The following is a 22,548-nucleotide window of genomic DNA, read 5'->3' as shown; positions in this document are numbered from 1 at the left end:
GGTAGGCCGACCGCACTCACACGTTTATGTGCGCCACCGATTTTAAAACACGGCCGTTAGATTTAGTTCGCGGCAGCGGGTCGTCTGATTCCCAAATTTTCTCTGGTCCACATGGCGGTCACCTCGCCCTATTTATGGGTTCGGCTCTGCCGGTTCCCTTTCCTATTCTTTTGATTTCTCCTTTTCCTTCACATAGGTCGAGAACCGACTTCAAGGCCAATGCCAGTGCTCATTTCCCGTCTTAGTGTGTGTGGATGCACTTCGTCGGTGTTCTCCTCTCTCCACATACCATCCACACTTCCCCTTTCTTGGGTGTGGACGGTAGGGGGCGCTCTACATCCATCCCACTTTCCCCTTCTCCTCTAGGGACTGCCAAACTCGCCTTAGGTGCTCATTCCAGACGATATTTCTTTCGCCCGCGGCTATCGATCACCGTCAGAATGCAACACCACGCGAAAATTCGCCAATCGAATAGGGAGGGGAATATTCGCGAACATTCCACACCAACACGTAAACAAACAAATTATGGAAACAAAAAAACTCGGACACGCTCCGCGGTGTTCACCCGGCGATCGGCCCTTGCCCCTTTGCTCCTGGGTTACCCCAACGTAGGCCACACCCACGGTAAGCATCCTGCTTTGTCCCTATCTTGAGCGTGTCGTTCTTCCCTTACAGCCGCAGGTCTTTCGCATGGTAGATGCCAATAGGTTTCCCCGCCAGGTCCTCCAACTCGAACATGTTGTTCCCGACCGGCCTCCTGATTCGACATCTCGCGAACTTCCGGGCGAACTTGGCGTTGTAATTCTTCCCGAAATCGCTCAGGGTGAAGTTACGCCGGAACACTTCTTGGCCTGGTTTCACGTGGAACTCACGGGCGCGCTTGTTGTATTGCCGGCTGCTCCGCTCGTAGGCCTGATGCAAGTGTTGGCTGATACGTTCGCGGATGATGTCTCTCTTGTTCTGCGAGTTCAACGCAACTACCTCATGATCCGTCATTGACCGCAGTTTCCTGGACAGTTTGTAGCAGCTGCCGTGGAGGTACATCTGCTGCCCGAATACCGCGAAGAACGGCGTGACGCCTGTCGCTTCGTGGACAGAGTTCCTTATCGCGACTTCGATTTCCGGCAGATATGCGTCCCAGTCTTGGTGGTCCTGCTCCAAATATGTCCGGATTGCGGCCAGTACTGTCCGGTTTACCCGCTCTGCAGCGTTGCTTTGCGGCGAGTACACTGCCGTCCGCATATGCTGGACCCCGTACGGCTCCATCATCTCCTGAAAAGCTTTGGCAGTGAACTGCTTCCCATTGTCAGAGTGGATTACCTCCGACACTCCAAACTTGAAAAACACCTCCTGCACCAGGAACTCGATGACGTTGGACGTTGTGGCTTCGTTCATGGCCTTCAGGAATGTGAATTTGGAGAAGTGGTCTGCTACTACAAATATCCAGGCCTTTCCTCGCTTGGATCTTGGATACTTGCCTAGGAAATCTATGTAGAGTTTCTGGAATGGCCTCTCAGTCACCACTTCCTGCCCTATCCCGACCTGTGTGTGGTAATTTGGAGCCTTCGACTCCTTGCATTGGATGCATTGCCCCACAAAGTCTCGGACTTGAGTCGTCATCTTCGGCCAGTAATATTGCCGCTGGAGTCGCTGCAGCGTCTTCCTTACGCCTCCGTGTCCTGACGTCGGTTCGTCGTGGGCCGTCGCGATCAGGCCAGCTGTGAGCGGGGCTGGGATCCACAGCTTCCAAGACCCTCCTTCGACTTCCTCCTCCAATCTGTCGAATCCGCTGCGTTTGAAGACGAGGTTCCCTTCCACTCGGACATCCGGCAGTCGTCCTGATTCTCCAGAATCTCATCCCGAATCTCTTTGTACTCCTCAGATTCGAACTCCTTCGTGGCGAACCCGAGAGCATCGTCGGCATCCAGCTTCAGCTCCTCTACGCATCTGGACAGCGTGTCGGCCACAACGTTTTCGGATCCCTTCCGGTGCGCTATCTGGAAGTCGAAGCTCTGCAACCTGAGTGACCATCGTGCCAGGCGCCCACTAAGGTCTTTCATGGTCATCAGCCACTTCAGACTGGCGTGGTCGGTGATGACCGTGAACTGCATCAGTTCCACGTAGGGCCGGAACTTTTCGATAGCAAGTACGGCTGCCAAGCACTCCTTCTCCGTCACAGAATAATTTATCTGATGTTTGTTTAGCTTTGCGGAGAAGAAGGCAATCGGACGTTCGTTCTTTTCCTCGTCGTATTGGAACAGGACTCCAACTCCATAGTGTCGCACTGGACAACGAACGGCCTTCTAAAATCGGCGTGAACCAAGACAGGAGCCGAGGTAAGTGCCGTCTTTAGAGCCTGTATCGCGTCCTTGGCCTCGTCGTTCAGCGCTAATCGGGTGTTCTTTCCTTTTTTCAGTGCGTCGGTGAGCGGGGCCGCCATGGTCGCGAAGTCCTTGATGAACCGGCGGTACCATCCCGCTGTTCCCAGGAAGCTTCGTAACTCCTTCACCGATTTCGGCTCCGGAATCTTTTGGATTGCGACGATCCTGTCCCCATCCATCCGAAGTGTCCCTCCACCGATTATGAACGCGAGGTATTTCAACGCCCTGTAGCAAAATTTTGATTTTTTTAAACCTATCGTCAAATTCGCTTTTTTCAGGCATTCCGCTACCAACCGGAGATACTTTAGATGGGTCTCGAAGTCTGGAGCGAAGTCTGCACAGGCCAAACGGCATCATGGCGAACTGGTACAAGGGCCTCCCCGCAACCGTAAACGCTGTATATGGACGGCTTTCAGGATCCAACTCCACCTGCCAGAATGCGAATTTCAAGTCGACGCTTGAAATATAGTAGGTCTGCTCGATGCTGGACAGGATTCCCTCGATGCATGGCAGCGGATAAGCATCCTTCACGGTGAGGTTGTTCAGCTTCCGTGCGTCTAAGCAGAACCTATTTTTGTCCGGCCTTCGCACCATTGTCGTGCGGTTACTCCACGGACTCTCGCTGACCTCGATCACGCCCAGCTGCAGCATTTTGTCGACTTCGGCCCACACTATCTCCTGCATCGCTGGCGATTGTGGATAATGCCGATCCTTAAACGGCTCTGCGCCTTCCACGAGCTGGATCCGATGTGTCTCCACCGATGTCTTACCCAGACCGACGTCCACGAACGCTAGGAACTCTTTCTTTACCGCTTCTAACCGATTTTTGTCTTCTTCTTGCAGGTTCCACTCCTCGATTACAGACTCTTTACCGGCTTTGCCATCCAGCCACGGATTTGTTGCGTCCCACAATTCCTCCACGTTCGCCTTCGGTTTCGTTGCTGGTATCTCTCCGAGGATAGCCGGTGCCAACGCGAATTTCCTCCAGAAATCGATCCCAAGGTATAGCTCGTGCTCCAGGTACGGGCATACGTGAAAGGTAAGTACCTTCTTCACTCCCTTGAATTCTACCGGAACGTGTACAGACCTATAATTGACCGGTCTTCTCCAGCCGCAGTCCTCACGATCGACGTGTACTTGTCCATGCGGACCCCGAGCTCCTCCAGCATTTCACGGCTGCCTTTTCCCAGGACATTAATGGACGCGCCTGTGTCTAGCAAACCGGAAATGGGCTTGCCATGTATCCGGACCTCGGCAAACACCCTGGGATCACCTCCCATGCCCCGACGAACGGCTTCAACCACGGCACGTCGCGTCTGATGCCTCTGCCGGAATCGTGATCTGGCCTTTAAAAGCCTCCGGCTGACGCTCCGCATCCCGTCTATCTGGTGGTTGGCAAATATTCGGTTCCGAACCTCAAGGTACTTCAGCATCCGTTCCTCCGCTGGTAAGTATCTCAGCTTATTGCTATTCTTAATGACGATTTTATTACTCTCTACTATAGGTTTAATTGTTGGTGGCTTCGGTGGAAGGTTTACTGTCGGTTGGACCTGTACTTCGAGCGCGGTCTCCCACCTTTCCGGCGCTCGTCCTCCCGTTTCCCGCACATACCGGACAGTTCGGTGTGATCACTTCTGGCTTCCCGCAGCGGTAGCAGAAGATCTTCCGCTCCGACGATGCGCAGTCACGGAATCCGTGGTCCGGCTGCCCGCAGTTCCAGCAACTAATTCGCTGTCTGGAAACTTCCTCGAGCGCGGGTCTCCCACCTTTCCGGCGCTCGTCCTCCCGTTTCCCGCACATACCGGACAGTTCGGTGTGATCACTTCTGGCTTCCCGCAGCGGTAGCAGAAGATCTTCCGCTCCGACGATGCGCAGTCACGGAATCCGTGGTCCGGCTGCCCGCAGTTCCAGCAACTAATTCGCTGTCTGGAAACTTCCTCGATGTACGGCTCCGGCTCTCCCGCTTCGCCGTCGGATGACTCCGTCGCCACTTCCTCCACCTGTCGTCCGCTCGACGGAAACTTGGCCGGCGCGCCTCATTTCCGCCTCCGGTATCGGTGCCAGCAGTCTGTTTCCCAGCCTCCGCATCGCTCGGAAATAATCCTCGACGGACTCGCCTGGCTGTTGCCGTCGATCTTGGAGTGCTCGTCTGCGCTCGAACTCGCCTCCGATGCCCCGGAACCTCGCCACCAGGTTCTCCTTGAGGTCCTCCCATGTCTGCGGAGGGCTCTCTTTGACATATTGCCAATACCACTCGGCAGCCTGTCCTCGCATCAGCTGGTAGAAGCTTCCCAGCACCTGGTCCCAGGAACACCGAGACTGCCGCTGCAGGTATTCCACGCGGAGCACAAAGTCTTCCACGGCGAGCTTATTTTGGTCGCCGTCGAATCCTGACGCCTCTAACCGAATCTCTTCTCCTTTCAGGACCTCGGAGACCCTCCGTGCTACCCCTTCGAGCCTTACACTCCGTCTGGAAACGCTGCTGCTCTGCCGGATATCCACCGGCGCCGACATTCCTCTCCGCGAGTACTTCGCTTGCTCTTGGAGGTTTGGGTGGAGACGTCCAAGGATTCTGTCCCTCTGACCGGGTCTTGGGATATGCGCCCGTCGCCTCCTGGCATCCTCGTGCTCCTGCATGCTCGTCACCTCGCATCGCCTGCTGCTGCATCGACTGCACGGCTGCTGCCGTTTGCTTCAGCGGCTGGACCACCTCGTTGATCATCGCCATCATCTCGAGGAAGCCTTGGCGAATCTCCTGTTGCAACGTCCGACTGACGTTGTCGGACATCGCCGCCCTGTGCGTCTCGTACGCCTGAGCCACCGCAGCGTTTACCGTCGACGCGATATCGTTCGGGATTCCCCGTGGGGGAGAGATTTCCCAGCTATCGCCGGCCAACCTCCACATGCTTTTCTGCGTCTTTCATCTACCTCTGCGAACGAGTTGTATGCCATGGCGAGCTCCATCGGATCCTCTATCTTCTTCCTGGAAGATAGGGCATCGAGGGCGCTCACATATCTACTCCGCTTCATGTCCAGTTGCGCCGCGGATGCGCTTGCCAGTTCTTTGGCCGTCCCGGGTGCATCGCATGGTGAACCCTGTGTTCCCATGGGCCACCCGGAGACCAGCCATTCCCCCGCGCACATTCGCACCGCAACCAGCAGAAGACTCTCCTACCGACTCATCCCATTGCGAGTCCTCCGTTCGCCACCAGGCACCGAACGGGTCGCAAAACTAGCTGGCGGTATCCGCCGCTAGCGACATACCCTTCTCTACACTTTAGGTGTTTGTTCATATTTGTAGTAATTTGGTCGTTGTACTAAATTACTACAAATATGAACAATTACTTTGTGATTTATTTTTTTCCAGCATCCCAGGTCTTTCCGCGGCGAGCAATTATGTTCGGCTTTTTGGATAGCCGACATAAGCCATCGCACGCGTTCCAACCTGGTCTGCCGGCACCACGTGGATTCCATTCCCCCACTGGATTTTTATTTGTATCTACTTTTCCGCGTATGGGCTCGAATGTCCTTTTTAGAGGACCTTCGCCACCCCATTCCTGGTTTAGGTTTGGGCGCCATTATGTTACGGCCTGCTGATTTCGATGGGGCAAGGCCGGCTAGCCAGTCATCAACAGGGCGGATTCTTCCCCTGTGCCCACAGGTCGCACCATAAATTCCACTCGGCATGGAATCCACAAAACCAATAAAGAAACATCAACAGAAACTACAAGTGAAGGACTAATACCGGACGACACGACGCAGATTTGGGTCTTCGATGGAAAGGACCCTGACGCACCCTCCCTACCAAGGATCCGTCTATTTTCCATTTGAGGATCTCCCTGGCATGTGGTTCATCGGCTTCCTCCAGGTTATCGGCTCATCCGTTCGTTTTCCCCCCCCTAATTAACACACTCTAGCAATTCATCGTTATAATCTTTACTTATTTAAATATTCAATTATACTAAATAACATTTTCAATTTTTCCGAAATTTTAGGCTTCCATCGCCCTGGGCCAAAGCAAAGACGATACAAAGAAAAAAGACGACGAAAGAGCTGGAGAGGACAACAAAGACGCGAAACTACTGCACGGGTATTGACATATAAATATATATAAATTAATAAAATTAATAAACCCTCATTTCACTTCAGAATTAATGCCTACATGGAGCTCCAAGGAGGATCAGGGGCTGAGACGGGTCAGGTGGTTATTTACGAAAGGTCCATACTCCTACACAGGATCGGCCTGGTCTTTTTGGAGGTCGTATTCCAAGATTTAGATTTAATTTTGCTTGGACTCGGCGCGATTTAATTGTACCTAAGTTACTGGTTATTTATATCATATTTATAAATTTTTGATCACCGTTTTACGTGTTTTAGGTTTTATCGTCCTTCAAACAAATATTCGTGTGTTTGTTTATGGCATGCTAAACGCCACTAAAATAAATAAATAAATAATTACACACAGACGAATATTTTACATATTTCAACACGGGCACATCAATAAGTTAAATAAATAAATAAATAACGATTAACAAATAAATAGAAATAAATAAATAAATGCGAATAAATAAGGCGGATTAAATAAATAAATAAATAATTATAAATAAATAATTATTCTAAATTTTTTCTGGCCGAGCTTCTCCCGGGCGGTTTGGCTTCGTCCTCGGCGGGATTTGAGGTTGGAATCCACCACGGGTTCCAGAAAAGGTCTCCCCGGGTCCAAACTGTGGATATCCCGGGGTCAAGAAAATGCATGTATACCCTCTGCAACCCAGATATATAAATATTATGTCTATGCCCTCTCGGAACGGACTCACATTTATTATCCACTTCCGGCTGCCGGGTCTTCCTGTTCTGCTTCTGTCCTGCTCCCGTCGATCTCCGGATCGGGTTAAATTATCTTAATTTCCCTATAACAACAATAAAAAAACATCACTAACGTTTCCTCGGAGCTTTCACCTCCGGTAGGCCGACCGCACTCACACGTTTATGTGCGCCACCGATTTTAAAACACGGCCGTTAGATTTAGTTCGCGGCAGCGGGTCGTCCGATTCCCAAATTTTCTCTGGCCCACATGGCGGTCACCTCGCCCTATTTATGGGTTCGGCTCTGCCGGTTCCCTTTCCTATTCTTTTGTTTTCTCCTTTCCCTTCACATAGGTCGAGAACCGACTTCAAGGCCAATGCCAGTGCTCATTTCCCGTCTTAGTGTGTGTGGATGCACTTCGTCGGTGTTCTCCTCTCTCCACATACCATCCACACTTCCCCTTTCTTGGGTGTGGACGGTAGGGGGCGCTCTACATCCATCCCACTTTCCCCTTCTCCTCTAGGGACTGCCAAACTCGCCTTAGGTGCTCATTCCAGACGATATTTCTTTCGCCCGCGGCTATCGATCACCGTCAGAATGCAACATGTCATACAATTGAAATACGATCTACTTTTGTGAAAAGTAAATGTTTGAGACCCATGGAGACCCAGGAACAGGTTCGTTATCACACTCTGATAAGTGCACTGCACCTTCTTGAACTATAGTATCAGTACTTACATAGTACTCAGTACTTACATGAGTTTTGGCCATCTCACAAACTATGTTGAGAAAGTACAACACAATTGTCTAAATCGGACGAGCTACATCTTCTTCAATAGAGGCTGCGAAACTAAAGGAATCAAAGTGGTCAACCCAATTCACAACCAAACTATACTGTAGTGGCCTACGGGCGTTAGCAATATCACTTATTTTGATTATGGCATGTGTTCGAATGCAATAAAACAATGGAATTATGGAAAATGCATCTGAATAATCACTACGCAGTGACACTACCTTTCCAACGCAGGTGTGCATTAAACATTGGTGATAATGTGTTACGTACAACCTTTTTTTAAGATCATAAGACTTTGAAGATTTACATATAAAACCAACCAAAATCTAAAGACTGTGAAGGGGTACTACCATCTCGTCGAATCAGATGGAACGCGACAAAAAAAAGCAAGTCGACAATAAACGAGTGTCCGATGACCAGTTCACCGGCCGCAATAGGTTATAGAGAAATCCTACTCCAGTTACGGGCACAGTTCACCGAAAGGGTATTGACTCCCAAAATACGGGAAATAGGAAAACAGGACTGTTTAGCTATTGAGCTTTTTCAATAGCTGTTGCGAATAACAAATAGCCGATTATACTGGCAGCTAGGGCCGACCAAGAGCTATATCAAATTCACAAGTTGAGTCTTTGCTAAAAAACGAAGAAGTGACAATTGGCGGGACAGACATCCGATATGCAGCGCCCCAGCTTAATGTAGGTAGATAACAAAGAGAGAGTAGATAACAAAGAGAGAGTAGATAACAAAGAGAGAGTAGATAACAAAGAGAGAGTAGATAACAAAGAGAGAGTAGATAAGAAAGAGAGAGAGAGCACTATGGGCATCGCAAATGCTATTAATGACTATTTCGGCTTACAATATTAAGAGTTTAAAATTAGTCTTCTGCACAGTTTTGGCGGCTGCATGACCCAACAAAGACTATGATAGAAGACCGCTGTCCGGAGTAGCTCAGAAAAAGATCTAAGCTGGTATAAAAAGACCTTAGCCCACCGAAAAAGTAGTCAATAATCGAGAGTCAGTTCTCGAGATTTCCTTCTCAAGAATCCATCCTCGAGATTCGCTTTCCGAGATTCCATTCTCAAGTGAAGACTGTCTTAAGCGCCAAGAACCTTGTTCAAAAGAAAAATGCCGAGAGGAGAGAAAATCTACAATCCTACCGACTCAGAGGAGTCTCAAGATGGTTGGCAAGGCATCCGACAACACCGCCAACGTGATCAACGCTGTGGAAGTCATCGTGCAACATACACTTGAGTTCATCGTGATGTTAGTGTTTCTGGCACTATACAAAGGATCTGAAAGGATCTACAAGCGGGACCAGCAAAGACAAAGTAACAGCACTGACTTTTCAAACAAGTGCAAAATTCAAGTAATCTGAGAACCAGATAGCGGTCGAAGAGTGACGCAGAACAACATTCAACATTTATTGTTAGCCTTTTCCAGGCAATATATTTCATTCATAGAAATTAAATTTTCAATATTGTTTAAATAAAAAAACCTTTTCAGCGGCGAGTATATACCTTGTTTTTAATATGCCAAGACAAGAGCCGTCAGAGCGACGTTTGTAGTCGCGAATAGCCAACAATTTTACTCCCTGCTAAAAACAGTTATAGTCAACTTCTCATAATCTTTGTATGCTAGCCTTTAATTTATGTATTACACATGGCACTAGCAAATAATTTGTTAATCAATTAAGTTTCGCTCTTTATTTAACTACAATAAAATGAGTACGTAAACATTTACAAAAGGTGTGCCGACGCAAGAAGTGGAGTAGGTCAGAAAAGATGACATAAAGTTTGACGGACAACCTCGGCAAAAGGAGATCGTATTTCCCGGCCCCCGACGATCCATCAGGCATGCGGACGCATGAAGGGGAGGGATTGTGGCCGAAACATTGCCCGATCGTTTTACGATCAAGCTACAGCTAAGCTTAGCAGAGAAGACTGCTGACTGACGTACGGTACGATCTTTTACAGGCACATCTAATATTTTCTCGTTATGCTGGAGAGGTGAGGGGCTTACCAAGATCCCACGACCCAAAATCGACGAGCTTACACTGGCAACCTGGTGCGTGAAAATTGAATGCCCCTTCCTTGGCCTAAGTCCTTACCCAGTACACGGGCACTAATACGCCGACGTAACAGATGGCAACGCACGGGAGAATGTGTAGTCGCAGTAATATATGTACATTAATAATTTAATAATTAAAAATACAAAGACAAGCTTAATTCATTGCATTCAATAGAGGCTGTCGTTAAGACTGTAGATCCTCTTATGCTACAGTATTCTAGTTACGAAGACCGAGGGCACACTGTATGTACTGTATGCCAGGCAACTAAGCCAACAAACTAACATCAATATTTTTAGAGACATTTAAAAAATTGTCAATATGTAAAATCTCTTCCTAGGCGTGAAAGAAACTGCGTAATATCTCCTCAAAAAGTCTTATCTGCTAAGGCGAAAATTCATGGTCAATGTGAGAGAAGAAAAATCAGCCATCAGATGCAGTCGAGCTGGCGTTTTGCATAATAGTGTGTTGGGTCCCGTTTTATACATCCTTTACACCTCTGACCTGCCATATCCCAAAGATACAGTTACCCTCCTGGCAACGTATGCTGGCGACGTAGTGTATATGGCAAGCTCGCCGTGTCGATTCGTCTAGGAAAAACCCAAAACTTTTTCGGCCTTTATAGCGAATGGTCTAGCAGATGAAACTTATTCATCAATGGTAATAAGTCCATAAAGCATACATGTAAAAAGCGTTGCTCTGCAGAGCGCTAGTGGTCCCTTCTATTGGACTCTGTCGGACTCTAACATAATGAGACTCCAAAGGGTCCAAAACCACGCGTTGCGCACAATCACCAATGCGCTCTGGTATGCGAGAAACATCGCCACAGCTAAGGAGCAGATCAATTGACATTCAAATCGCTACAACGATCGGCTTTAGGCCCACATCAACCAACTAGCGGTTTCACTGGGTAACCTGACAGCCAGGCGACACGAGGGACAAAAAGAACGCGAGTGATTCACCAGTATCCAAAACTATTACCTAATCTTAATTATTCTTAAAAGTTGTAATTTATCATTGTTATGTTCGTTGCCACTGTTAGTTCCTTCGTTTTCAAGCCATTTAATTGGTAGCATAACGTAAAATAAAACAAGAGAGAACGCTATAGTTGACTTTACTCAGCTAGTGAAAGTGCGAACGAGACTCTTCACTACTGACAGTTTTTGGCGGTTTGTGCGCGTTAGAGTGGGCGTGGCAAAACGTTTTTCTGCAGATCGATAGAAATTTACATTACTAACAAAAAAATTATCCTGATCGAGAATATTTATACTTTTTATGGTCGGAGCGCTTCCTTCTGCCTGTTACATACTTTTGAACGAATCTAGTATACCCTCACAAAAGAAAAAAATCAAATCTGTTAAAATGTTAACTGTGATCACAGCTATAACAACACATGTTATTTGCATAATACATTTTATCTCTATATATCTAATATTATGTTCTTCTCGCATAGATATTTAGTTAGACCGTTATATAAACAGCCAATCCTTCTCTTATTCGTCGTAGACAAACCTGCTAAGGTTGCTTCTAAGTGCAGTATTTGATATGAAATAAAGCTTACTTTAAGTATTTATGTGTCCTAGGGTCTTCGGGTGTCCTCCCAGTAAACTTTATGGCCGCCACTGACCATTGGGCAAGTAAAGCTTACATGCTGGGGTCGCTGTTCTTTAATCCTTCCCAGTTACTCGTGGATGTCGTTTGCCAATTTATTGATATAGTAACCAGGTATAAAACTGGGCTGAGTTGTATGATATCGTCCGAAATACAGAGAACAAACGGGGGGACATAGGCCCTCATGTAAGACTTGTTTTCCAATAGTGGACCACGGGATTAATGTCTTGCAAAGAGACTAGAGGAGTATATTATGCCTTTGCTTAGGCACCCCTCAACTAAATTTCACAAAAGTGACACATAAAACATTTTGATACCATCTTCAAATTAAGTTAAACAAAAACAACTACAGTCGAGTATCAAAAAATCGAATAGGTGTCGTATGATTACTACGGTACTTTCAAACACCCATCAATTAATTTAAGTAACAAAAGAACATGAACTTTAAAATACCGATGTAACTAAAAGGAAATGTACCTCTTTTTATACCCGTTACACGTAGAGTAAAAGGGTATACTATATTCGATGTATGTTTTTCACCATATTAAGTATATATTATATATTCTTGATCAGAATCAATAGTCGATCTGGCCAAGTCCGTCTGTCCGTATGAACGTCTATATCTCAGGCACTATAAAAGCTTGAGATTATGCATACAGACTCCAGAGTCATAGTCGCAGCGCCAGTTTGCCCCATGTTGCCACGCGCACTCTAACGTCCACAAACCAAACCCAAAGCTGCTACGCCTACAAACCAATCCAAAAGCTGCTACTCGACTATAATGTTCTTTCTTGATTTGTTTATTATTTATTATAATTTATTATCAACCAAACAAATGCCTATAATACGTTTAGTAAATATAAATATGAAATAATATGAATACAAAACAGAACAGTAGTTCCTAGTACAGTACATTTTTATAACAATCGAAAAAGCCCTCGTTGTATTGTCTCAAGTGACGGTTAATCTGTTATCATGCCCTGCTTTCGGTTTTAGACTCTGCACCTTTATGACATTCGCGCCGGAACCCTTGCCCTATATTTTTATGCAGTAGGTCATTGGGGGGACAACAATCATTTTGAATAGCAACACTTTGCTTGCTGGTTGGCTTGAGCAGCCTGTTCAGCTTCCTAAGCTTAGAGCCACATGTGGCCTTTATGTTCGGTTTATGCTGTTTGCAGGTAAGTCTCTTTTACAGGATCAAACCGAAGTATCTGAATCTGGGAAGATTGTGGGCCAAATCCCAGAAATGATTTTGTCTCATTGAGAAGTTACTGTGTTGCAACTTGATTCTATTTATAGAAATGTTTCATCTGTTTGTCCGCTTGCCGTACGAGTCCACAAATTCCTGAGCCAACCTTGACGCCTTGATTCGACATGAAGAGATCGCCAAGAGTTTTCAAAAGTGAGCCCGATTTGTTAAGACACTGAATATCTAAAATGAACAGAGTACAAAACTACTAAGCTTATTGGTCGGTATGACTCGACGAAATTCTCCGGTTTTCCAAGCTTTGGTATCATCGATATCACAGCGCACTTCCATTAAGAGAGGAAGTGGCGGATACGTAGCATAGAATTAAGTTGGAGAACAAGTAACAATATTCCCTTATTAGGCAATATACAAAACAATATACTCTAGATACTCTGATGGTGTACTCTTGCAGAGTCACAAAAATTATATACCGTTTGAGAGAGTTTCCAACCCAAGATCAGCTATCAAGACTGCCTAGACCTCAGCCTAAAAGATAGATAGTCTATACCAGGTTTCGATGCGTTGATCTATGAAGATTCTAGTCAAGGTTTTAAGCTACATATTCCATCCAATTTCCGGAAAGCAGTAGTCGCATTCCCTGACACGGTTCGCTTGGAGTATTGCTCCTTTAGGGATTGTATGAAAAGCAAGGCGCCATTAGCTACTCAGCTACAGAGCACCACCTTGTGATCACCAAAGGTCAGTCAATTATGGATTCCAGAGCTCCACATTTGGAATCAACTTATTATGACAAAAGCCGCATAGCCCGACATGGTACAAAAGCTGCATGCTGTTTTTAACGTCCACAGTCGGTATAAAGCTTCTACACTAAGTTTAAACAACTGCTGCTTTGGAGCACACCTGCGCTACCTAGAGGAGCGGAGACGTTACCACGCTCGCCAGCGAATTTCGCTTGGCTGACCAGCTTCCTGCTTGAGACCCTATGACTCCACCACCTCGTCTCGTCTCGTTTATAGCAATGCTTACTTTTATGTCAATCAATGTTCCGCTTCTTTAAAAAGAAAGTAGGCTCGATATTTTCGTGATATTGCATAGTACAGTGCTTTTCCGAAACAATTTAAGAAACAAGAGAGAACGCTATAGTCTAGTTCCCCGACTATCTGATACCCGTTACTCAGCTAGTGGAAGTGCGAAGGAGAGTCTTCAATACTGACAGTTTTTGGCGGTTTGTGGGCGTTAGAGTGGACGTGACAAAAAGTTTTTTGGCGTATTGATAGAAATTTACAAGACTAATACAAAAATAAAAAAATATGAAAACATTTTTCAAAAATGTGGGCGTGGCAGCTTTGGGCGATTTGAGGGCGTTAGAGTGGGCGTGGCAAAAAGTTTTTTTGCAAATCGATAGAAATTTACAAGACCAATACAAAAATGAAAAAAGATCAAAACATTTTTCAAAAGTGTGGGCGTGGAAGTTTTGGGCGGTTTGTGGGCGTTAGAGTGGGCGTGGCAACATGAATCGAAAAACTTGCGCTGCTTCTATGTCTCTGGAGTCGGTATGTTTAATCTCAACTTTCTTGCTTTTGTAGTTCTTGAGATCTCGACGTTCATACGGACGGACAGACGGACGGACAGACGGACGGACAGACGGACATGGCCAGATCGAATCGGCTATTGATCCTGATCAAAAATATATATACTTTATATGGTCGGAAACGCTTCCTTCTGCCTGTTACATACTTTTCAACGAATCTAGTATACCCTTTTACCAAATACATTAGAATAACAAGATGCGTAACGCCATACGATTTTTTTGCACACGATTTTTTCGTGGTGGCTTTTCAAGTGGCTCCAGGCTCTCTCGAAATTTTGTTCAACAGCCAGTGAGCGGCGAGCTCTAGAGCCAGCAGCTCTCTTGTACGCATACAGCGACCACTGTATTGGTGCACACGTATGCACATGCATTGTAAAAATGACAAAATATGCCCTTCATTTTAGAAGTTCTTAGACTTTAAATCTATATTATTTTTTATAAATTGCCACCACTTAAAAACTCTAGTTTTGCATTGCCTTAACATAACAATTATTTAAATTCAACATAGAAATAATAATAGCACAATCTATGTACCTAATAATGCATAATAATTTTCAAATATGATTTTATATTAGAATAGTTTTCATTAGAGTATTCAGCGTGCGACGTGTGAAAAATATAAGACGTCAATGATTCTTCGGTGCTTATGTCCGCACTTCGTGCATCAATGAAATCCATTTTGCAATAAAGAGTTTCCATATTTTTATTTATTTTATAATTAATATTTTAGTTTATGAATTATTTTTATGAAATATTTTAAATGTAATTTCTTTTTTTTTGAAAATTCTTTGTCTTAAATTACAGTAGTTTTAATAATTTACTTTATATACATTTTAATTATTTACTATAGGTCTTTAGTCAAATTACTAGTATAAAAACAAGAGAGAACGCTATAGTCGAGTTCCCCGACTATCTGATACCCGTTACTCAGCTAGTGTAAGTGCGAAGGACAGTTTTTGTTAGAGTGGGCGTGGCCAAAAGTTTTTTGGCAAATAGATAGAAATTTACAAGACTAATACAAAAACGAAAAAATATCAAAACATTTTTCAAAAGTGTGGGCGTGGCAGCTTTGGGCGGTTTGTGGGCGTTAGAGTGGGCGTGGCAAAAAGTTAGAGTGGGCGTGGCAACCTGAATCGACAAACTTGCGCTGCGTCTATGTCCCTGGAGTCTGTATACTTAATCTCAACTTTCTAGCTTTTGTAGTTCCTGAGATCTCGACGTTCATACGGACAGACGGACAGACGGACATGGCCAGATCGACTCGGCTACTGATCCTGATCAAGAATATATATACTTTATATGGTCGGAAACGCTTCCTTCTGCCTGTTACATACTTTTCAACGAATCTAGTATACCCTTTTACTATACGAGTAACGGGTATAATTACCAATTTTCAGTATTTAAAATGCAAATAAGATTCACTTAAATTATTTTTTTATATTTTATTTTGATATTTTTAAAAAATGGTGGTAAGAAATGCTCTACGAGTAACGGGTATAAAAAACTTCTTTCAAACCATAAGAGTTACGAATCGAAATTGACCAAAACATTAATCAATTTGTTTCTTAGATCAAAATTGATTTCGGCCCTAAAATCGTCTTCTAGCAAAACCAATGTATGGCCGTGACGCATCTTGTTATTATAATGTCTTTGCTTTTACTCTACGAGTAACGGGTATTATAATCCCTTGTCAATTGCAACACAATTAGGGTCGCCTAAATCGCTATGTCTACATGGTTTTACCAAGTGAGTTAACCTCAATAGTAAATAACAATTTTTTTTTAGCAAACACCAGACTGATTATCGGTCAACCATAGAATAATTATTAAACAAGAGAATGCTATAGTCGAGTTCCCCGACTATCAAATACCCGTTACTTCAAACGAGACATTTTTGGACGGTTGGCTGGCGAAACAATTGTTGTGGCAAACAGTTTTTCGGCTAATCTATATATATAAAATCCTTTGTCCTCACTGACTGACTGACTGACTCATATATCACAGCCGTGGCCAAACCACATGTCTTAGAGACTTGAAGTTTTTTTTTTTAAATCAGAAAAAAAAATTCCAGATTGGTATGGGTATTTAAATTTTCTAATTCCACCTGCAACCCATTTTAAAAAATAAAAAACATAAATTTAAATTGCATTAAATGCAAGCTCGCTAAGCAAGCATTCAAAACGTTCAATGCGTGTATACACATACATACACAATTTTAGCGTGGGCAAAGAGAGCTATGGCATTTATTTTTGTTGTCGCTCCCGTGCGAGCAAAGTCGCGAATGTTGTTGTTGTTTTGTTCCGGTGAACGAAGCAGTAATTTATATTGCGTTCTTTGTCATACATACATAATAACGCTCCTTCAATTTACTCAACTCATATTCGTGTTGATACTGAATTGAATGTGTTGCCAACGCGCACAATAGCGAGCCCTCTAGTTAAAAAATAAAAATAGAGTAATTTTTAATAATTATCTTAAAAATAAACTATGTCCATCAACGTCGGAACCCGTTTGGATTATCTGCGAGTCTGTTAATAAATAAACAGCTAACTTAAATGTTCTTTAAGAGAGAGGGAAGAAGATCTGAAGTTGGCAGTCATCATATGTTAATATAAGTTAACAACTAAGAGCAAAGACATTCATGTCAACAATACACTAACACTAGTTACTTCATATAAACAATGCTGACGCGCCCCAACTGAGTTCAGCGCTCCGTGCGACGAACGGTCAGCAACAGCAAGCGTAAATGCATAATGCATAAATGCTGAGTCGGCTTGCCGACCATGGGTTTATGTCGTGATGCATTGGAGCCAGAGTAGATCCACACTTTGCATATTCTTTTGTATTCAGTCTTAAGCCAGAGCTTTAATAAAGAGCAGCTATTCACTCCGGCAGGCAGCCGTAAAATACCATTTTCTTAACATATTGAACATTCTCGCTGAGCCAAAAGGCCAGCGATCGACGAAGAGGGCTAAGTCACGCCCTCCAACCTAAACTTCGTAAGAAGCTATTAATCCCTGGTGGCAGCATCGTACCGAATACCACAGGAAGGAATATCCACACCGTCTGGAGACCACAGGACGCATCCCGACGGAGAAACACATTAATTTATATTTTTAAACAAAATGGATGTGTATTCAGTTTAATTGGCGGTACACATCAAACAATGTGTAAATAGTGTGTATAATATTTATCGAAATTGATTACACTAAGAAACTCTGAGCTTGAATATATTTCAACGCATTACAGCACTGTAATCAGGGACTTAGGAAGTAGAGGGCTGCATAACACCATTCTCTTTGTTTGCATTTAGAGTACTCATTCGTTTTAGTATATATTCAGAATACATACCATTCAGTTGTCGCGATCTCTTTGCGTTCACTTCGTATGCGTTCGGAGTTTTGGGCACCCGAGCGAAATGAAGTCAATGAATGCGCGCGAAAACTAAATGAAGCCAATGAATTTTCAATAGAAATTCAGAGTACTCTGAATACTGTATTACCATATTATGCGCGTGTGCGTCTTATTTAATAATATTGTAGCATTTGTCTAATACGAATATATAAATTGTGTTGTCAAATATAAATATTTAAAAAAGAATAGTAAAAACAAAATAATAAAATCGTTTATATAGCTAACGTCAGGCGACGCATCGTTTATCTGCCATTTCGCTTAACTCGGAAAATATTAATAAAATTATGTTTTTACACAATAACATTGAAAATTAAAGAAAAAATATATATATATTTATAAGATAAGAATATAATGTATTATCAGTTATGTAATAATAAACAATAATATTAAAACACGAATTAAGCATCTTTTATTGAAACTCACACACACACACACACATACGCAGACAAGACATTCAAATCACCCATTCAATTTACTCGGTCTTCACTTCATTCGTTTCAGAATGTGCCGTTTGAATTGAATGAATTGAAGTAGGCGCGCGTTGCCGACTTCACTTCGTTCATTTGCAAACGCGCCGAATTCACTTCGTTCGTTTCAACACGAATGTCTCATTTGCCGGTTTGAATGGTGTTATGCAGCCCTCTATTAGGAAGGCAGCTTCAAACAATTTTAAAGAGCTGGGAGTTTTTTTCATGTTGATTTAATGTATATTCTTACTTCAGCTTTATCATGATATATCTTATATCTATAGTTTCATAATATATTCAGTTTTCTTGTTTGCAATAAGAAGCAAATTTGCGCAAGCACGGACAGGCATGTTGATTTAATGTATATTCTTACTTCAACTTTATCATTATCCATCTTATAACTATAGTTTCATAATATTTTCAATTTTCTTGTATGCAATAAGAAGCAAATTTGCGCAAGCACGGAAAGGCAAACAAACAGGCTAATTATACAGATGTTGCAGATCAAGAATGTAAATATTTTAAAGGGTCTTCATTTAGTATAACCTCTGCAAGGTTTGGATTAATATGAATTAACCAATGTCTAAAATACTTACTTGTATGTTTAGTTCTAAGTTTTTCCACTGGCAAAACCTAGTAAATTTATCGCTAGAAAAAAAAATGACAAGAAGATTAATTATACTTGTAAATATACGGTAATAATATGAGATATGAATATTCCATTCGTTTGATTATATTTCGGTTTAAAAAACTCAACAAATTAATTAGATACTCGCATTTGAAAATGTTAAATTTACATAAGCCCATGGATTTAAGAAATACTTTGCCCGCTAGCCTGTTATCGGCAATTAACAAGAGAGAACGCTATAGTCGAGTTACCCGACCATCTGATTGCCGTTACTCAGCTAGTGGAAGTGCGAAGGAGAGTCTTCAACACACAGTTTTTGGAGGTTTGTGGGCGTTAGAGTAGACGTGGCAAAAAGGTTTACAAGACTAACACAAAAATGAAAAATAGCAAAACATTTTTCAAAAGTGTGGGCGTGGCAGCTTTGTGCGGTTTGTGGGCGTTAGAGTGGGCGTGGCAAAAAGTTTTTTTGCAAATAGATAGAAATTTACAAGACCAATACAAAAATGAGAAAATATCAAATTATTTTTCAAAAGTGTGGGCGTGACAGTTTTCGGCGGTTTGTGGGTGTTAGAGTGGGCGTGGCAACAAGAATCAACAAACTTGCGCTGCTTCTATGTCTTTGGAGTCTGTATGCCTAATCTCAACTTTCAAGCTTTTGAAGTTCCTGAGATCTCGACGTCCATACGCACGGACAGACGGACGGACAGACGGACATGGCCAGATCGACTCGGCTATTGATCCTGATCAAGAATATATATACTTTATATGGTCGGAAACGCTTCCTTCTTCCTGTTACATACTTTTCAACGAATCTAGTATACCCTTTTACTATACGAGTAACGGGTATAAACAGTGGGTAGGCAAATCAAGAACATCATGAAGCGTTGACCTCTCCAGCCAAGCGCATACCAGCTTCTCCAAGAGAAACCGGCTCCGTCGACGAGGATATTGACCGGAACGATGAAGGCTCCTCTGGTGGCTTTTGTGGCTTAGGGAGAAGCAGCAGTTTTTGGATCTTTCACTGGTTTGGGGAGATGACTTCGTTTAGGAACTTGGTGAACGCCTTCGCAAAGATGGCTGGCTGAAGGAAAAGAGCTAGTCAAAGAGCCCTGTTGGGAATGCCGTCGGGCCCGGGGGCCTTGCCGTCCTTCAGCCGTTTCGCCAACTCCAGTATCTCCTCGCTGCTGACCGTGGCGTCTGCTTCGTCTTGGCCCTCTGCGGCTGGGTCGCGGGGGCGTAACATGTCCATCCTGGGAAACCGATGCTCCACTATGCTGCCGAACCTCACAGGGTCAAGGAGCGTAGGGGCCCTCGTATATGCCTTCTTGACCACCAAGGCACTTTCCATGGGTCTCTGTCACCTGCGTCGCATAGGTCGAGGAAGCATTTTCGCTTGCTCTCCCGTAGTGCTATCTTGAGTGTTTTCCTGCATACTCTGTATTCAGCTTGGCGTTTGGCAAATGACTCCGCACATCTGGAGCGTTGATAGAGACGTCTGGCTGAGAGACATTCTCGACAAGCCGTCTCTATCTCCTGGTTCCACCACGTAGACTGGGGCCCTTTGTCGGCCTAAATTGCAATGTCTACATGGTTTTACCAAGTAAGTTAGCCTCTGGTCACGTACAATTAGTTTCGACGAGCCGTCTCTATCTTCTGGTTCCACTATGTAGACTGGGGCCCTTTGTCGGCCTAAATTGCAATGTCTACATGGTTTTACCAAGTAAGTTAGCCTCTGGTAACCAGTAAAATTAGTTTCGACGAGCCGTCTATATCTTCTGGTTCCACCAAGTAGACTGGGGCCCTTTGTCGGCTTTGGGTCCTGCTTGTTTGCCTGCTGGCGTCACAGATGACTCATCAGTGCATCTGCCGTTCGTTCAGAGCCTTCTCCTCTCACCGAGGGTAGGAACTGCTCAATTTGTATTCCTTCTTGGCTTGGACCGCTGGTAATGGCTAGGTGGTCACTGTCAGTGTATTCCATGCTAAGTCTCCACTTCGTCTGCCTGAACGACGAGCCACTAGTGAAGGTGAGGTCCAACACAGAGCCCATCCCTGCGCGCCTGAACGTGTGCTGGTTCCCTTGATTTAAAGGTCCAGAGACGCGAACACCTCTAACACCATCCTACCTCTCGAGTTGGTGAGTGCACCGCCCCAGCCCCCTGCGTTGCCGTCGCTGGCTAAAAGGACCTGGGTGCGGCCTCTAGCATCCGATACCAGTCTATCTACTGCCCGACTGAATTCGCTTATCTGCCCACCTTTGCTCTAACAAATTCGTTGTCCCATTGCAAATGGATTATTTGTTCAGCTGCGCTGCTACACCTCCATATCGTTGCTTTCCTGGTGCGGTCGAAAGCCCAGTCTGGGCTACCCGCCGTCCGTCAGGCCCCGCTAAGGAACGCAAGACCTGCCCTGCGGTCCCGCACCATATGCACTAGCAGGTCTTAGGCTGCCGTGCAGTGATTTAGGTTTAACTGAATCATACGCATCATGTTGAGGCCTTAGATGCTTCACGGCCCGCCAAAGGGCACTTTCGGGTGCTTGCTTGGTGGTTGGTCACCTGTCTTCCTCTGCTTGCGCTCAGAAAGCATTTGGCTTCGTTGAGGCACTCTGCGGCCTTGTCCAGCGGCCTTTGTTGTTAATTCGTCCAGGTCGCGAATCAGGAATACCTTGGATCACCAAAGGATTGTAAAGGCTGTTGCAATCTCTTATCACCTCTCCCATGTCCACCCTAAGCTTCTGTGTTAGTTCTTGGGCAGAGGCGCATAGCTGCAGGAGCATGTCCTCTTGACGCTGGTTATGCTTTCCCCGATGGCCCTGAGTCTGGCGTTTTTTCCTCTAGTGACCAGTGAGAGCACCTCGCTGTACGGTAGCCCAGCTGATGGGGTGATGAGCATAAGGCCTCTCTCTCGGCGGTGTTTTCCTGCGTGACGCTGAGCATGGCCGACGTTGCCGCACTAGCTTCCGGGCAGCTAGGAGGGCCTAAAGGGCTGGCTGGTGTCGATTGTTGCGCCGCACTCGGCTTGTGTAGGTTCCGTCTCCGGCAGTCTTACGTGCTACTTCTGTTTGATTCTGGAAAAATCGTTTTTCATTGCCAGGTTTATACTTCTTACGCCATTTTAATGACCTTCGCCAGAAGGGCGTCCTCGATGCCTTCCATCTCCTCGACTTCCAGTAGCAGGATCTTGACCAGCTTTGCTGCTTGGATGGGGAGCGGTCTCTTCTAGTGGCCTCTTGGGAGTGTCGACGCTTGGCTTCTGGGGAGGGGTCCTTTGCACCTTGGACCTTATGCTGAACCCTATATGTTTATCTATCGCACTTGTATCATTGCTTGATCCGACGGCCAATTGTGCCGCCGTCGGAGCAGGATTGGGGGGAAAAGTTGGTAGGGCCTCCAGAATCCGTTCCCTATCCTCGGGATTAGCCGAGGGGGGATTTCCAAATGTGTAGCTGCCACCTGGAGTATTTATGTTACTCTCAGACATTTCAAATTTTTTGTGCATTCTATACCTTCTGACATGTGTGCGGACCTATACCTCCCGCCAGGTTAGGTAATGCTGCCGGCCGTTACGGCTCAGACGCAGAC

The 22,548-nt window shown here is 44.9% G+C and overlaps 2 protein-coding genes across 7 annotated transcripts in view; both read right to left on the bottom strand.

Annotated features, from left to right (window-relative positions):
- The window catches only part of LOC120457843 (G protein-coupled receptor kinase 1), a 155,723-nt gene that overhangs the window by 45,747 nt on the left and 87,428 nt on the right, over positions 1-22,548 (bottom strand). For 5 of the 6 annotated variants that reach the window (XM_039645354.2, XM_039645358.1, XM_039645355.1 and 2 more), the window contains one exon: positions 18,937-18,988. The exons of the other annotated variant lie outside the window; for it this stretch is intronic. In XM_039645354.2, coding sequence (XP_039501288.1) covers positions 18,937-18,988 — 52 coding nt within the window. The remainder of the gene's footprint in view (positions 1-18,936; positions 18,989-22,548) is intronic. 6 annotated transcript variants of the gene reach the window in all.
- On the bottom strand, positions 76-3,411 carry LOC120457844. Its single transcript, XM_039645360.2, has 2 exons — positions 3,301-3,411; positions 76-933 (listed from the first exon to the last, which is right to left on the bottom strand). Exons 1-2 carry the CDS (start codon positions 3,409-3,411, stop codon positions 670-672), a joined length of 375 nt encoding a protein of 124 aa, XP_039501294.1. The 3' UTR covers positions 76-669.

This window comes from Drosophila santomea, unplaced genomic scaffold (assembly GCF_016746245.2).
Source record: "Drosophila santomea strain STO CAGO 1482 unplaced genomic scaffold, Prin_Dsan_1.1 Segkk83_quiver_pilon_scaf, whole genome shotgun sequence".
In the NCBI taxonomy this organism is placed as follows: Eukaryota; Metazoa; Arthropoda; class Insecta; order Diptera; family Drosophilidae; genus Drosophila; species Drosophila santomea.
This window is presented reverse-complemented; position numbering and strand designations above follow the sequence as displayed.

Coding starts and splice junctions, on each gene's coding strand:
- LOC120457844 (XM_039645360.2), bottom strand. CDS start 3,411: ATGCCCGTACCTGGAGCACGAGCTATACCTTGGGATCGATTTCTGGAG. Junction 934..3,300: donor ACGAAACCGAAGGCGAACGT/GGAGGAATTGTG, acceptor ATCCGCGAACGT/ATCAGCCAACACTTGCATCA.